Raw genomic sequence first — 13,957 nt, forward strand, 5'->3', positions numbered from 1 at the left:
AATCAAGGGACGAAGTAGGGACGGAATCTGAGTCCCAACCTTGTCGTCGCAACTGGAAATACCGCGCGTGCGATTCGTCGTGGGTAGATGCGGCGGAGGGATTCTGCGCCGCAGGCTTCTGGGAAGAGTGACCCTGGTTCATTGGAAGATGTTGGGAGAGGAAGGGATGTATCAATGAGGAGGACAGACGAGATGCATGTGGTTGAAAGTGGATTATATGCACATGAAATTATTCTGGAAGGCGGCCAATTGGCGGCAGACCGCTGAGTATGGCAGGGGAGCGGTGATTACTATGACGTATGCGATTTGTTACCGCAATCAATCCAGCGGCATTCACATTACGCCTAGGCGATGCTACTTACTTACATTCTCGACTCTGGGATTCATCCGCGCGCGGAGGGGACACACTGGGTAAACTCCACCAATTCGGCAGGTGCGAGCAATGTGACGGAAGGTGGACACGCGTAAAACAAGTGACCGGCGACCCTAGAGTTAGGCTGCGGACGCTTTATGGTCGGCAGCAATATCATTTGGAGGACAGTATAACCTTTGTTTACAAAATTGTTCCTGAGCCGCGGCTCAGGCTCTCTATAAGCGCCCGAACGCCAAGTGTGCGCCACCCGACGCCTTCGTCGTGTGGCACTTCCCATGGCCGCATCCAAACGGACTTGCTGGACGACCACTGCAAGCATGATGCGGATCGAGGCTGCATGTGAACGCGTCGCTTCCCGCACTTGGCATCTCGATGACCCCCAGGTATTCAGGTCGCAAATGATGGATTGATGAGAACGGTTCAATCAAGTCTATCACCCTCTTTGCCTGGTCATGGGGAGCAGGATTGATGTGGTCCGACCATCGCATCTCCCCAGCGCATCTCCCCCTGATCAGCTGCCCTATGCATTGAACCCCCGCATTAGGCAGGCGTTGTGAATAGCGGGCACATATTTATTGGGGACTGCTGACAAGGTCCGCTGCAGTATTCACACTTTGATTTCCCATCCTACGATCTTCATACCGTGCAGACATGACCGCTGGCAACCTCTTGACTTACATCCGCGCCCAAGTGGCTGTCGATGTGGACTCTATGGATCCGGCGGTTGCAGCCCGTCACACGACGGAGACGGTCAAGTTCTGCGACATGACGTCCAACCAAGCCATCGTCTATGTTGAAGCAGCCAAGCAAGACCGCGCTTCGCTTCTAAAGGCGGCGTGCGCACAGGCTCAAGCAAGCGGAGTTGACGGAGAGCAACAAGTCACAAATGCTCTGGACATCTTGGTTTGACCGATCGCCTATTCCAGCCTTGGTATCTGATTCTGAACGACCAGACCGTCCTCCTGGCGAAGGAAGTCTATCCATACTTAACCGGTCGTGTACACACCGAAACTTCCCCGTCGGCCGCCTACAATACGGAAGAGACGATCGCACATGCTAAGAGACTGGTAGCTCTCTTTGAGGCCAACGGCATTCCGAAGTAAGTGGCTTGTCAGCGGTATCCCAAGGCGCAATCGTAACCTAGCTACACAGATCACGAGTATGCATCAAAATTCCTGCCACACCGGAATCAATCGTTGCCTGTCAACACCTCGAAACGATCGGTATCAGTACCCTCGCAACTTGTCTGTTCTCGGTCCCGCAAGCCGTTGCAGCGTCCCAAGCTGGATGTCGATACATTGCGCCGTATCTCAATCGCAAGTGGCTTCTTCTGTACCCGTGACATCGTGCACTACATTCTGCCCTAACAGAGCTTCGCGTGCATATCCAACCCGAGTTATGGAAGGAATACAAGGACACGGCTAACGAGCACCCTGGGGCTCGCATCATTGCGTCGATCGTGAACGTTTACAAAAGCATCGGTTCCAAAACGCTCGTCATGCCCGCCAGGTACGTTATGCGCGCATATTATACAATGTGTCTGTGCCGAGCTGATAATCCTCGTACGAAGCATCGTCACCTCCACCGAGGTACTTCATCTCACTCCTGACAGTAATCACTCCCAATGACCGCTGACTATTGCCTAGGCAGTTGCGCTGGTGTCTCTACATCCGGACCACCTGACGCTGTCAGGAGCAGTCCTCGACCAGCTCATCGCAACCGAGCAAACAGCATCAACGCCGAATGATCCCAAGCCCCACCACCCGGAGGTCGGTCTCAACGCAGGTGACGTAGCATCACAACGTTCCTCATGCACGGATGCTGACACGTCGACCACGAAAGACTCCTCGATCATCGAGACGGATTTCCTCGCGAACGGCGCGGATGCGCTCCGGGCGGCATTGTCGGTGGATGCTGAGTCGACGCGCAATTTGGCCGATGCTCTCAAGATATTCGACGAGATGGAGCAGAAGACGAAGGAGCTGATCCGCAAAGAGCTGAACCTCGTTTGAGTGGATCTATTTGCTTGAGAGCCTAAATAAGGATGTATAACCAGTTTGTACCATGTATTCTTGGTTTCGACCCGAACACAAATTACAGTGTATATACCAATAATGCAGTCGAGAGACCATCACTCCCTGCAAAATTGTCGTCGCCTATCTCAAGTCTTCAATGGCGACGAGCGCTTGGGCCTGTGCTCGATCTTCTTCCGTTCGGAATGGTGAGCGCTGCACATGCGGTGGACGCGCGTAAAACAGGTGACAGGCGACCCCAGAGTCGGGCTACGGACGCTTTATGGAGGTGGCCAGTCGGCAGCCGGCGGGTGAGGACAGCGTCACCTTTTCTGCGAATTGGTCTTTACAAAAATATTGTTCCTGAGCCGTGTCTCGCGGAACCATCTCAGGCTCGCTTTAAGCGCCCGGAGGCAACAAGTGTGAGCCAGCGACGCCTTCGCAAGTCGTTGTCACTTCTCATGATATCCGAATGAACTCTGGGCGACCACTGCGAGCTGGAATGATGCGGATTGAGGCTGCCTCTTGCACCATCTCAGTCCCTTCGACCACATGTATCGCCCATGTGGACGCGTCGCTTCCCCGCATCTCGATGACCCCGGATTCAGGTCGCAAATGATGGATTGATGAGAATTCAATCAAGCCGATTCTCACCCAAGTCTATCGCATCCAAGATATCGAGAGCCGTGTTTGCCTAGGCATCGGGGAGCGGTACTGATGTGGTCCGACCGGCGTACCTCTCTCCTGGTCAGCTGCCCGTATGACCCCCGCATTAGGCAGGTGTTTTGAATAGCATATTTATGACAACGTCCGCTTGTAGTCGCACCTTGCGATTGATCACTCTCCATACCGCGCAGACATGGCCGCGCATGCCAACCTGTTGACTTATGTTCGCTCTCAAGTGACCGTCGATGTGGACTCCATGGATCCGGCGGTTGCAGCCCGTCACACGACGGAGACGGTCAAGTTCTGCGACATGACGTCCAACCAAGCCATCGTGTACTCTGAAGCAGCTAAACAAGAGCGCGCCTCGCTTCTAAAGGCTGCATGCGCACAGACACAAGCAAGTGGAGTTGATGGAGAGCAGCAAGTCACAAATGCTCTGGACATCTTGGTTTGACCGATCGCCTATTTCCAACCTCGGTGTCTGATCCAGAACGATCAGACCGTCCTCCTGGCAAAGGAAGTCTATCCGTACTTAACCGGTCGTGTGCACGCACAAACCTCCCCATCGGCCGCCTACAATACGGAAGAGACGATCGCACATGCCAAGAGACTGGTAGCTCTCTTTGAGGCCAACGGCATTCCGAAGTAAGTGGCTTGTCAGCGGTATCCCAAGGCGCAATCGTAACCTAGCTACACAGATCACGAGTATGCATCAAAATCCCTGCCACGCCGGAATCAATCGTTGCCTGTCAATACCTCGAAAAGATAGGCATCAGCACTCTCGCAACGTGTCTATTCGCGGCCACGCAAGCCGTTGCGGCGTCCCAAGCGGGATGTCTATACGTTGCGCCGTATTTCAACGGCAAGTGATTACTTACAAATGAGGACGTTGCACACTACATTCTGCCCTAACAGAGCTTCGCGTGCATTTCCAACACGAGCTATGGAAGGAATACAAGGACACGGCTAATGAGCACCCCGGGGCTCGCGTCATTGCGTCGATCGTGAACGTTTACAAAAGCATCGGTTCCAAAACGCTCGTCATGCCCGCCAGGTACGTTATGCGCGCATATTATACAATGTGCCTCTGCCAAGCTGATAATCCTCGTACGAAGCATCGTCACCTCCACCGAGGTGCTTCACCCTCGATCTTGATAGCCACCACTCCCAATCACCGCTGACGATTGCCTAGGCAGTAGCGCTGGTGTCTCTCCATCCGGACCACCTGACGCTGTCAGCAGCAGTGCTCGACCAGCTCGCCGCAACCGACCAAACCGCATTAACGCCGAACGATCCCAAGCCCCACCACCCAGAGGTCGGTCTCAGTGCAGGTGACGTAGCATCACAACGTCGCTCGTGTACGGATGCTGACACGTCGACCACGAAAGACTCCTCGATCATCGAGACGGATTTCCTCGCGAACGGCGCGGATGCGCTCCGGGCTGCATTGTCGGTGGATGCTGAGGCGACGCGCAAGTTGGCCGATGCTCTCAAGATATTCGACGAGATGGAGCAGAAGACGAAGGAGCTGATCCGCAAAGAGCTGAACCTTGTCTGAGAGCTTAATAAGGATGTATAACCAATCTGTATCATGTATTTCTTGTCAACATGCTTTCGACCCGAAAACAAACGATGATATATATCATCGACGTCAACAAAAGACCATCTCATCCGTCATCCCCTGCGAAACCGTCGTCGCCTATCTCAAGCTGCCTCACCAGATCTTCAATGGCGACGAGCGCTTCTGCCCTGTGCTCGATCTTCTTCCGCTCAAACAGCCACGGACAGTCCAACGATTCGCACTTGATGGGTTCAGCGGTGGCCGTTCCGCAGCAGGAGCCGCAGACCGTTTGAACATTCCATAGTCGGCTCTCGGTCGTCCGTACCCGGGACAGAAGCTCGGTAATTGTCGGTTGAGGATCGGCACGACAGTCTTCACACAAACCTGCATTCGACGGCCTGTCAAAACGACGTGTTCAACTAAATTCGATGCGGCTAGCTTACCTTCTGGTGTGAGGGCACCGCATACGATGCAATTCGAGCTGAGAAAATGATAGTCAATCTTCAGCGTGCCGGGTCCGTTAGAGTCCTTGTTCGCCTTCCGTGGTGAAATCAACAACGAATCCGCATGATCCGCTCGTATCGTCTTCGGCATTTCGTCATACCAGCTTCTGACATCTGCGCCGACGAGGTTGAATATGCGTTCGAGAGGCGGGATCAACACTCTGGATATGTAATACGTCGCATCCAGGTGCTTCTGGCTGCAAGGAATGATGAGCGCTGCACATGCGGTTTCGACAGCGAGCGTACCTGTCGTTCAGGAGAGCCTCAGGAGCTACGGCTCTGTCTACTACCCTGCTATCAGGGTCGCCGCGGACGATGATGTACGGTACACGTTCTCCGTATTGAGGCTCGTCAGCAGGATCTTCCACCATACGTCGTGCAGCGACTGTGACACCCGGCGGCGGTGGGACTTTGTCGCTAGTATAATGGTCAATAAGCGTATCGCATCGGACGTTAGAGCACACACCTGTATGTGCCCATCTTGACCTCCTTTGCAAAGATGAAGTCTTGCACGGAGACCCTGTCTTCGAGTATCTTCGCCCAGGTGTTACAACAATAATCCTTGACCTTGCTGAGGTCTTGAGTCCTAAAGAGAATTCTGACATATCATATCGTTAGGTCAGCAGGCATGAAAACCGACGTAAGGGCACCCACTTAAGGCACGCCTCCACCATCTTCTGCTGAGCCGGGATCCCATCTCTACGGACGGTCTCAATCCCCTTCGCGTCGAACACCGGTTCCTTGTCATCTGGATTCTCAAACTTGAAACCCACGTAGCGTTTCTTCGCCATGAGCACGCAGGGAAGGTAAACCTGGCATCATCAGTCCTATTGTGCTTATGGAGCGGAGTAGAGTCTACGTACCTTTTCGAACTTGAGTTTTACCGGAACAGGGTTCGACGCAGTGATCGTTTCTGCCATCTCGTAGCCGATTCGGAACGCTTGCTCCTTAGTCTTGCCAGGGAGGTACACAAACAGTGAGTCTGTGTCGCCGTAAACTACTTTGGCGCCCCATTTCTTGGTCGAATCAATCACGCGTATTGCCTATAACATGGTGAACTTCGAATGAGGACTTGTCTCAAAAGACGTACCTCCTCCAGAGTTTCACGACCACTTTGGACAATACTATCCGCGATCTCTACAGCCGGCATTCGACCGGAATAAGTGGCGCTTGTGTAACCATAAGTGACGTTGGCGATGAATTTGAGACCCAATTGACGTGCGTCAAGGACCCTTCTGAGGGCCTGCCAATCACCATTAGAAACCCTCTGTGCACATATGACCATAACGCACCTTGTCATCCTTCACTCCCTTCATTGCTTGCTTCACCATTACTCGCGTTTCCAGTAATTCCGTCAGCATCCTGCCGAGCAACCCCTTGCGGACCTCGGGTTTCACATACATTATACCATTAGGTGCGACTAGATACAACATGAACAGATCTCCAGGAAAAGCTAAGGTGCAGACTCACCAATAATATGATCTTGTAGAGACTCCAGCAAGCCCGGCGGTTGATGCAACTCCGTGACGCCGAATTTGTTTTGTCCCTTGAAATCAGATACACGACCGAGACAAGTAGAGTAACAGTAGTTGTAGGCGATCATGATAGATGGATACAGAGATTGAAAGTCTAAAACTACAAGGGGGCTATTGTAGAAAGCCGAGAGCGGCTCCATGATTAAGGGCATGCATTCAGCCGCATTTTGCTTTCCGACCTGCAAATCCAGTCAATAGCGCTCCTAATCACGAACGTTACACTCACATCCTGCTTGCTCGGCGATAGCAGTACAAAACTCTCCGGCTTGGCGATTCTGAACATGAACGACTCTACTTTGAACTGCGAGCCGCGACTGAGGACCGAGAAAAAATCCACTCCGAAAATGCGAGCAAATTCTCTGTAAAGCATTCAGGATGAGTGCGCCACGGGTCAAGCAGAGTGACGTACGCATTCTTCGTCACAACCTCTGCAACGTCAAGGATTTCCAACACCGTAACAGCGCGGATGGAGAAGTATCGTAGGAGATTAGCCGTTTGGTACGGATGAGGACTATGGTACCACTCTGTCAACGTCTTCGCGGAGTATCGAGGAGTCCTGAATGAAGGTGATATTCAACGTACAGTCGCAGAACCACACGAAAAAGTCTTACCGTCTACGGAGAAGTTGAAAGACAACATGCTCAAAAGAGTGACTAGTGAAGTTCTGTTCGGCGCGCATGATTCGCCAAACGTTCAGTACGTGCCGACCGACAGCCTGGAAAGTCGATGTCATACGCATCCCCCATTGATCTGATCCACCGCTATGTCGACCGGGGGCTCTTGAGATCTGCTCCCCAATGTCAAGCCCTACGAGCTTGCAATATCACGTCTTATCCATCTCCCAACACGATCAAATGCACGCACCATAAGTAGATGCTCGCGCACTCAGGTATCCCCAGGATGCAGACTGCACCTCCCAACCGACGACGATATCAGGATCGAGAGCCCAGACTAAATCGATGAGGTGATTCAACAGGTCAAGCTCGCTGTTGACGGCGTCCATCCGTACGCTCTGTAACCTGCGCGGGTTGACTTGATCACCTTCGACAACAATCATGCCAGTCTCGCACGCGAAGCCTGCGCTCCCTCGGTCCGCGATATCTGCAGAGTCTTGATATGCGTAGAAAATAGCAAGAACCTCATCTTCCGCAGGATCTGGCAAGCGTCCCTCCCTAGATGGTGCTGATTCACGTTCAACACAAGCTAAGCATAAAATCAGAACCGACTTGCCAAATACTTCGAGCGAGAACAAGCTCATATTCTGTCGTTCACGAATCGCACTTTCTGCCGGTTTGAGAGGGCTTCCCTTCAGCCCATATGGGTTCGCTTGAGTTGAACCATCGATCTATTGTGACATTTATAGATACCTCTGCAAGAAATGAAGAGGAAGGCGTGGGACATACCTGAGAGTGCTTCTTAACAGACGTTGGCGCTGAATTGTGCGTCCTTGGATGGTCACGCAACCATTGCCGTACTTCCTTAGCAGACGGCGGACAGCTGGCATACTCCCAACCATGTATGCGACTAGAATTGGAAAGTGTTGGACTACTCGACACCAGCGAAGCGGAAGATGGACCATTAGAACCGCTGTCCCAATCTTCAAGGACGCTCAATCCCTTCCCACCCTTCAAGTTGAACACCAGCCCAGCGTACTCCCTTGGTCTTTCGGGCGCGTCGCTGGCCCTCGAATAATGCGGATCGATGTAGACTTTGCTGGGAATGGCAAAATCATCAACGCTTGCAGACAATTCTGCCGCGGATGGAGGAAGATAAGCATAGACGTATAAATTATGTCGTCGTCGACGCAATGAAGGGACTGGTGACCGGTTAGAACTGGTATCCTGCAACGATCTCCGCGTTAACGATGCGGAAGACTCCAGTGACAACGAGGTAGCTGAAGATGATGAAAGGACATCATCCACATGATTCTTCCTACGCCGCTTGAGTGGATGGTGAGTTTCAGCGCCTTCATCGTCTGAAGTATGAGAATGTCGCCGCTTCTTATTCTGTAGGTTGAGAGCATCCGACTCGGACGACACCGCGTCCATTGTGGATGGGACATCAATTCGCTGCTTCATGTGGGACCTGGCGCGGTCTCCGTGAGATTTAGAACAATAGAGCAGTATATGCGACTTCACAGCAATGGAATCGTGTTGTAACTTGCGATGTGCAAATCAATGCTTATGCCCGATGATTCACCCTTTGACCGCGATGGTTTCGTTGGGTTGGTTGGCTTTGCTAGGTTCGTCGGTCGAGCAGGTCTGGTGGGAGATAAGACACTGCCCTCTTCAATAGGTCGAATTTGAGGTCGTGGTTTCACGGGTGTCGTCGGAAGCGAATCACCCCAGTATTCGACAACATCCTCCCTGCGGCGCGGTGAGCGTACGAAACAGCGACGAAAAAAATGCAACCACACCTTCTTGGTGGGGTTGGAGTTGGAGCCTCCGACAGGACAGATGTCGAACGGTGAGCATCAGATTGGTCCGCACTAGCAATCAAGCATGGTCAATGTGACGCAGACAATGTTTTCACGGATTGCGCTACCGTGTGAGTTTACGCCAAGCCTCTCCGAACGGATTGGGCCGCTTTGGAGTCGAAGAACCGTTCAGAAGACTGTGCATGTGCCTAGAATCAGCGGGGGTGCGTGAAATACACGTGCACAAGGATTCGACCTGTTTCTTTTTTTCTGATCGGAAGCATGGCCGATTTCATTTTCCGCCGGAAATGATTCAGCTGCGAGCTCTTCCTCCGCTCTTCCACCATCAATTGCGTCACCTTCGGGCTGCTGTTCCCAACCTTCAGTATATAACTCATCAATGGCCTGGCTGAAAAGCAGTGTCTCATCCACATCAATTTCGTGCTCATCTGCTTGCTTGGAAATTTGTGAACTCAATGACTGGCTTGATTGCGTTGGTGCATAGGGATTGTCCGCAGCCGATGTCTTCGCGCCTTCTCCGCTTTCACTATCTTGCGGTCTAGATGGCTTCCACATCTTCCATTTGTTCTCCCAAAGTGATTCTATGCTCTCGAACGTCGTCATGACCCACCGCTCCCAGCCTGTATCACTTCGCGGGGTCTTCTCCATTTCTCCTTCTCTCTCGATCCTCCTCCTAACTTCTTCCCACCACCTTGCTTCCGCTACCCATTCCCTGCTCGTTACTCTCGAGTCTGCACTAGGATCCTTGGGGATTTCCGGAGAGGGTGTAAGACCTTTCGCGATACGGCGGCGGCGTTCATCTTCCCAAAGCTCGCGTACGCTGAGCACGAGAGGTTCGGGAGGAAGGGGAGGAGCAGGAGTTTGCAACTTGTGGTGAATGTTACGAGCTGACAGCAACCGCCGGTTCAGAATCTGATGAGCGATGACGTCGACTTCGAGAGGCATGCGAGACTGGCGAGGATGCGGTGAGGTCCGAAAGACGGGTGGCTTCCCTTCGCCTTCACCCTCGTGCGCAGATTTGGTCTCTTCCTCTCGGCCTCGCTGCCAGATCTCGCCGAGATCCATCCATCCGCACCCATAGAGCCCAAAGTCGCATAAGAATTGAAGAGGATAGCTGAGATGGCTTTCATACACACGAAATCTGGTCCTCATGACGGTTCCGGACTGCAGGATGGCTACCGCACGGCTTTTATATGCTGGGTCGGCGATGTGAACCTTGAGAAAAGGGGAATATGATGAATGAAAGCCATAGAAATGTACCCCTTTCACGAGCACGACTGCACGAATGAACTGAGATTTTGGTGAGCGTGGATCTCGCTTAAAAGAAAGGGCAATAGCATGATTTAGAGAATAATTTAGCTTCGAGATGTAGTGATTGACTTGAATGACAATAATGGTGAGCATCGACCCGCGTTTTCAAGCTTTAGCATTTGCTTACCATCGTTAGGGTTCATCTTGCCCGGGTATTCCACGAAAAAGTATGGGTATACTTGATGGACATGTATACATGCCTTTTGACCATTAGAGGCTTCCCCGTATATTCTGATAATAGGTACGCGAGGGAGCGTGGTGTTATCCAATGGACCCGCTTGTGCAAGCGTATGGTCAATCTGATTTACTCGTACGCACAAGGATGCGGTGGTATCTTTCATCTCGCATGATGCAAGAAAGAACTGTGGAAGACAAGGGGGAAAACTGGCAATGAGACCTTGCTAACTCAGGAGCCCTGGCCACCGAGTGGGACGGGAGGCGCCGAACCGCGTCGCACGTCCACCACGCGTCGCAACGATCACGTGATACGCCATCGTACGCGACATAACGCGCGACGTCCAAATTCTTTCTGCGATGGCACACTACCTCACACTACCCGCCATCCATGTTCCCGTCTGGCGAATATGTACTTATGCTGCACTTGCTTCTTGGATGGACTAGCCATCAGGGTGAAAACTTATGCAGCAAACAATCTCAGTACTTGGTACCTTTGTTGTACACCTTCCAATTTATACACATGGGTCGCGTCTCCATCTGTAATGTTCAACCGTTTCATCCCGTCCAAAAGCTTCTACAGCTTGGCAGTCAAGGTCTGTTGGCCAATCCACCTCTGTCCAGCTTCTAATTGCACGAAGCCGCGGACATAACCTGGCTCGACACAGACATACTTTTCCCTTCAAGATAATCGTGTTAGTATTGGGCCATCACTCAAGCTATGCACAAGATTTACCATCCTCCTGTCTCCATGTCCGATATCTTGGACCCAGCCTCTGCCTGCGGGTTCCAAACCACTACGTCCTTGAAGTTCTTCGTCTTGATCTCAATCTTGGACGTCGGCGACGTAATCTCGTACGTGCCAGGTGCATTCTCGTACACGAAGTCCGTAAAGGTCTTGACATTGACGGCGTCCCTCTTCTCTACCTTGTGCTTGCTGCGCAGTTCGTCAGTGGCTTCCGTCTTGTCATAGTAGGACACTCCTTGAAGAGGAGTGATGAGGACTTCGCTTGCAGGCGCACGAATGTAGTTGTGGAATAAAGCCTGGAACTCGAGAGGCGGAGAGGTTGATAGTCCGGTGTTCTTAACGTGAAGATCGGTGGACAGCTGGTGCTCCGCGAGGGTGACAACATACGCAAGGTGGAAAGGACGCTTGTACTTTTCTGTGATGCTCGCCTTAGGCTCCAAAGCTGCAATCTGTCGGTTAGTAACAGCGTTTCCGAGTGCACTCGCTGATACACTTACTCAACCTGACTGAGACACCTGCCTCATCATCAAGCACAATGCTATCATAAGTCCAGACTTCGCTGCGTGCAAATCCGTGCTGTCCAAGCTTGGAGTGTTCCGGATGCGTAGGTGCGCCGAAGCAAGGAAACACAACAGGGATGCCTCCCCTCACAGGTTTGCTTCCGTCGAGCGCAGCCGTGGAAGAGACGAAAAGACGTTCGATTGGAGTCGGCTTCAGGACGCTTCCCGACTTCCAAGAGATTACGGTCGCGCCATACAGCAAGATCTCAGCAGATGAACCCTGAAAGCGAGCGATCAACACATGCTGCAGACCGGCGACCAGGCGCTTTACCTTGGGGTGCTGGAGGAAAATCCGATCTGCCTGCTGGACAACTGGCATGGCAATAGCAACTCTGTCGGTGAGTAGGACGGCACTTGAGTGTGATGCTCTTCCACGACGAAGAGCATCATGAACACGTCTCAAAAGTCCATTGCCGTTCCCTATTACGTCATTCTAAGGGTTGCAGTCACGTGGCGACATCGGAAGGGATCTGGGCACTGCAGTGTGACCATCCGCCGCCTGCCCTGAAGTCAACCTCCCTCTAGCATATAACCGCTCACTTTCTCCCCTCTTCTCTATCACCTTTCCTGCTTCTGTTCTTCAATGCTTCAAGTCCTATCTGCTTCACAATGCTTCACTCATGAAATCGTGACTGTGCGGTGTCCATCCTTTCTTGTTACAGCGGTCGAGTTTAACGTGATTTTATTTCATGTTTCAGGGGCTATCTCACGACTACTTCGTGGCTCGACGTGAATTTTGCTTGCTCTGCTATCACATCGATAGTGATCTTTGAAAACTTGCCACTTCATGCTATACAAGAAACCGTCACAGAAACAAATTATAAACGAAAACGTCACAGAAACGAATCATAATTGAAGATGGTGGTTTCGAGCCGGTTGTACGAGGCAGGCTTGCGCTGCTATCGGCAACCTTCGTGCCCGTCACGGGTGCGACGAAACGGAAGCCGTCTAAAGAGGCAAATACGTTGACTTGCGATATACTGCATTCATGACATTATTGCATCACATGCGATGTTGCGGACACTTGCAGCCATTTGCTTGGTTTTTTACGATGGGCATACACGAGATTACAGATCATTCATATGTGCAATCACCGGTTGCGTCAGCGGACGCTCACTGCTTATTGCGAGAGCAAAGCATTTAGACCGCCGGGCTCACTTCGATTTTGCAGTGCGAGGTTATCAATCGCTGGTGACAATTGGCGGCATGATTGCGTCTCGACGTGTCGCGAAGCTCAAGCCTGGTGGTCAGACCTTTTTCGAGACGATTGGACAGCTTCAACTGCGACATACGAGGGCTTGATGCTTATCGGTGGCGTGTGTGCACCTTGCTGTGTGCGCCGGAGTTTAGTCCAGTCATTCGATGATAATCGGCTTGGATACACCGCCGTCCGTCCATAGAGGCGAGAGACATCATATCAGGTGATGTGCTATCAGGCTTATGATCTGTGCCATGATGCAAAAAGGCCACGATCTTTCGCTATACGAAGCGTCGCTCACATCGGGCGCACGGTGGTCGACTCCGACGTTGTCGTTCTATCGAGCGCCACCACTGCGCCACGAGGAGCACGACCTGCCAGTCAAATTGCCGGGCGCACGACTGCCATGCACTCCGCTCAACTGGTGTCTAGGAAGCGACGTAGTTAATGAGCGCGTTGCCTCTCCATCTTTTCCGGCATCTCGACTTTTGTTCAAATGCCAAGGCAAGTGGCGCAATTTCAAGATCAGGGTGAGCAGGCTTCATGGTACTCGTTTTGCGTCGAATATCTAATAGTTGATATAGCTAGCGGCATATTTGGCATCAGTTCCTCACAGCAAGCACTTTGCAGTCTTTATACTGCTGCGACCGGTTCGAATACCGGTGGACGGTAACGTTCGCGTCACCGCCCGTTCGCATAATTTTTGGAACCCCCTCTTCTTCGTGAAGAGATGTTTCTTTCGTGATGCGTTCAGTTCCCTTCGTGATACTGTTCCGGTATGGTGAGTATATCCGTGTTCGTTGGTATGTATATAGGATTAGTTACGGACCTTATTGTGCCATGTATGTCAACGTCATGTGCTGAGATTCTCAATGAACA

The 13,957-nt window shown here is 52.0% G+C and overlaps 5 protein-coding genes across 5 annotated transcripts; 3 read left to right on the forward strand and 2 right to left on the reverse strand.

Annotated features, from left to right (window-relative positions):
- The first annotated feature begins 964 nt into the window (after positions 1-964).
- On the forward strand, positions 965-2,508 carry LAESUDRAFT_729962 (aldolase). The gene is made up of 7 exons (XM_040909750.1): positions 965-1,276; positions 1,327-1,472; positions 1,526-1,689; positions 1,744-1,882; positions 1,944-1,962; positions 2,020-2,158; positions 2,216-2,508. The coding sequence occupies exons 1-7, from the start codon at positions 1,025-1,027 to the stop codon at positions 2,383-2,385; spliced, it is 1,029 nt and encodes a 342-aa protein (XP_040760460.1). The 5' UTR covers positions 965-1,024; the 3' UTR covers positions 2,386-2,508.
- Positions 2,509-3,212: 704 nt separating this feature from the next.
- LAESUDRAFT_729967 (aldolase) lies at positions 3,213-4,699 on the forward strand. Its single transcript, XM_040909751.1, has 7 exons — positions 3,213-3,499; positions 3,551-3,696; positions 3,750-3,913; positions 3,967-4,105; positions 4,167-4,185; positions 4,244-4,382; positions 4,440-4,699. Exons 1-7 carry the CDS (start codon positions 3,245-3,247, stop codon positions 4,607-4,609), a joined length of 1,032 nt encoding a protein of 343 aa, XP_040760461.1. The 5' UTR covers positions 3,213-3,244; the 3' UTR covers positions 4,610-4,699.
- LAESUDRAFT_399797 (uncharacterized protein) lies at positions 4,609-10,944 on the reverse strand. The gene is made up of 20 exons (XM_040902303.1): positions 10,526-10,944; positions 9,323-10,466; positions 9,195-9,263; positions 9,067-9,138; positions 8,789-9,016; positions 8,054-8,735; positions 7,881-7,995; positions 7,515-7,832; positions 7,262-7,457; positions 7,060-7,206; positions 6,877-7,009; positions 6,586-6,829; positions 6,408-6,535; positions 6,206-6,358; positions 5,979-6,158; positions 5,770-5,927; positions 5,582-5,713; positions 5,362-5,532; positions 5,056-5,312; positions 4,609-4,996 (listed from the first exon to the last, which is right to left on the reverse strand). Exons 1-20 carry the CDS (start codon positions 10,737-10,739, stop codon positions 4,719-4,721), a joined length of 5,019 nt encoding a protein of 1,672 aa, XP_040760462.1. The 5' UTR covers positions 10,740-10,944; the 3' UTR covers positions 4,609-4,718.
- A 39-nt stretch (positions 10,945-10,983) lies between these two features.
- LAESUDRAFT_815148 (galactose mutarotase-like protein) lies at positions 10,984-12,265 on the reverse strand. The gene is made up of 4 exons (XM_040914662.1): positions 12,152-12,265; positions 11,818-12,100; positions 11,309-11,762; positions 10,984-11,252 (listed from the first exon to the last, which is right to left on the reverse strand). The coding sequence occupies exons 1-4, from the start codon at positions 12,197-12,199 to the stop codon at positions 11,150-11,152; spliced, it is 888 nt and encodes a 295-aa protein (XP_040760463.1). The 5' UTR covers positions 12,200-12,265; the 3' UTR covers positions 10,984-11,149.
- A 907-nt stretch (positions 12,266-13,172) lies between these two features.
- On the forward strand, positions 13,173-13,956 carry LAESUDRAFT_399977 (uncharacterized protein). Its single transcript, XM_040902304.1, has 2 exons — positions 13,173-13,608; positions 13,663-13,956. Exons 1-2 carry the CDS (start codon positions 13,321-13,323, stop codon positions 13,861-13,863), a joined length of 489 nt encoding a protein of 162 aa, XP_040760464.1. The 5' UTR covers positions 13,173-13,320; the 3' UTR covers positions 13,864-13,956.
- Position 13,957: the final 1 nt, after the last annotated feature.

This window comes from Laetiporus sulphureus (assembly GCF_001632365.1).
Source record: "Laetiporus sulphureus 93-53 unplaced genomic scaffold LAESUscaffold_46, whole genome shotgun sequence".
NCBI lineage: Eukaryota > Fungi > Basidiomycota > Agaricomycetes > Polyporales > Laetiporaceae > Laetiporus > Laetiporus sulphureus.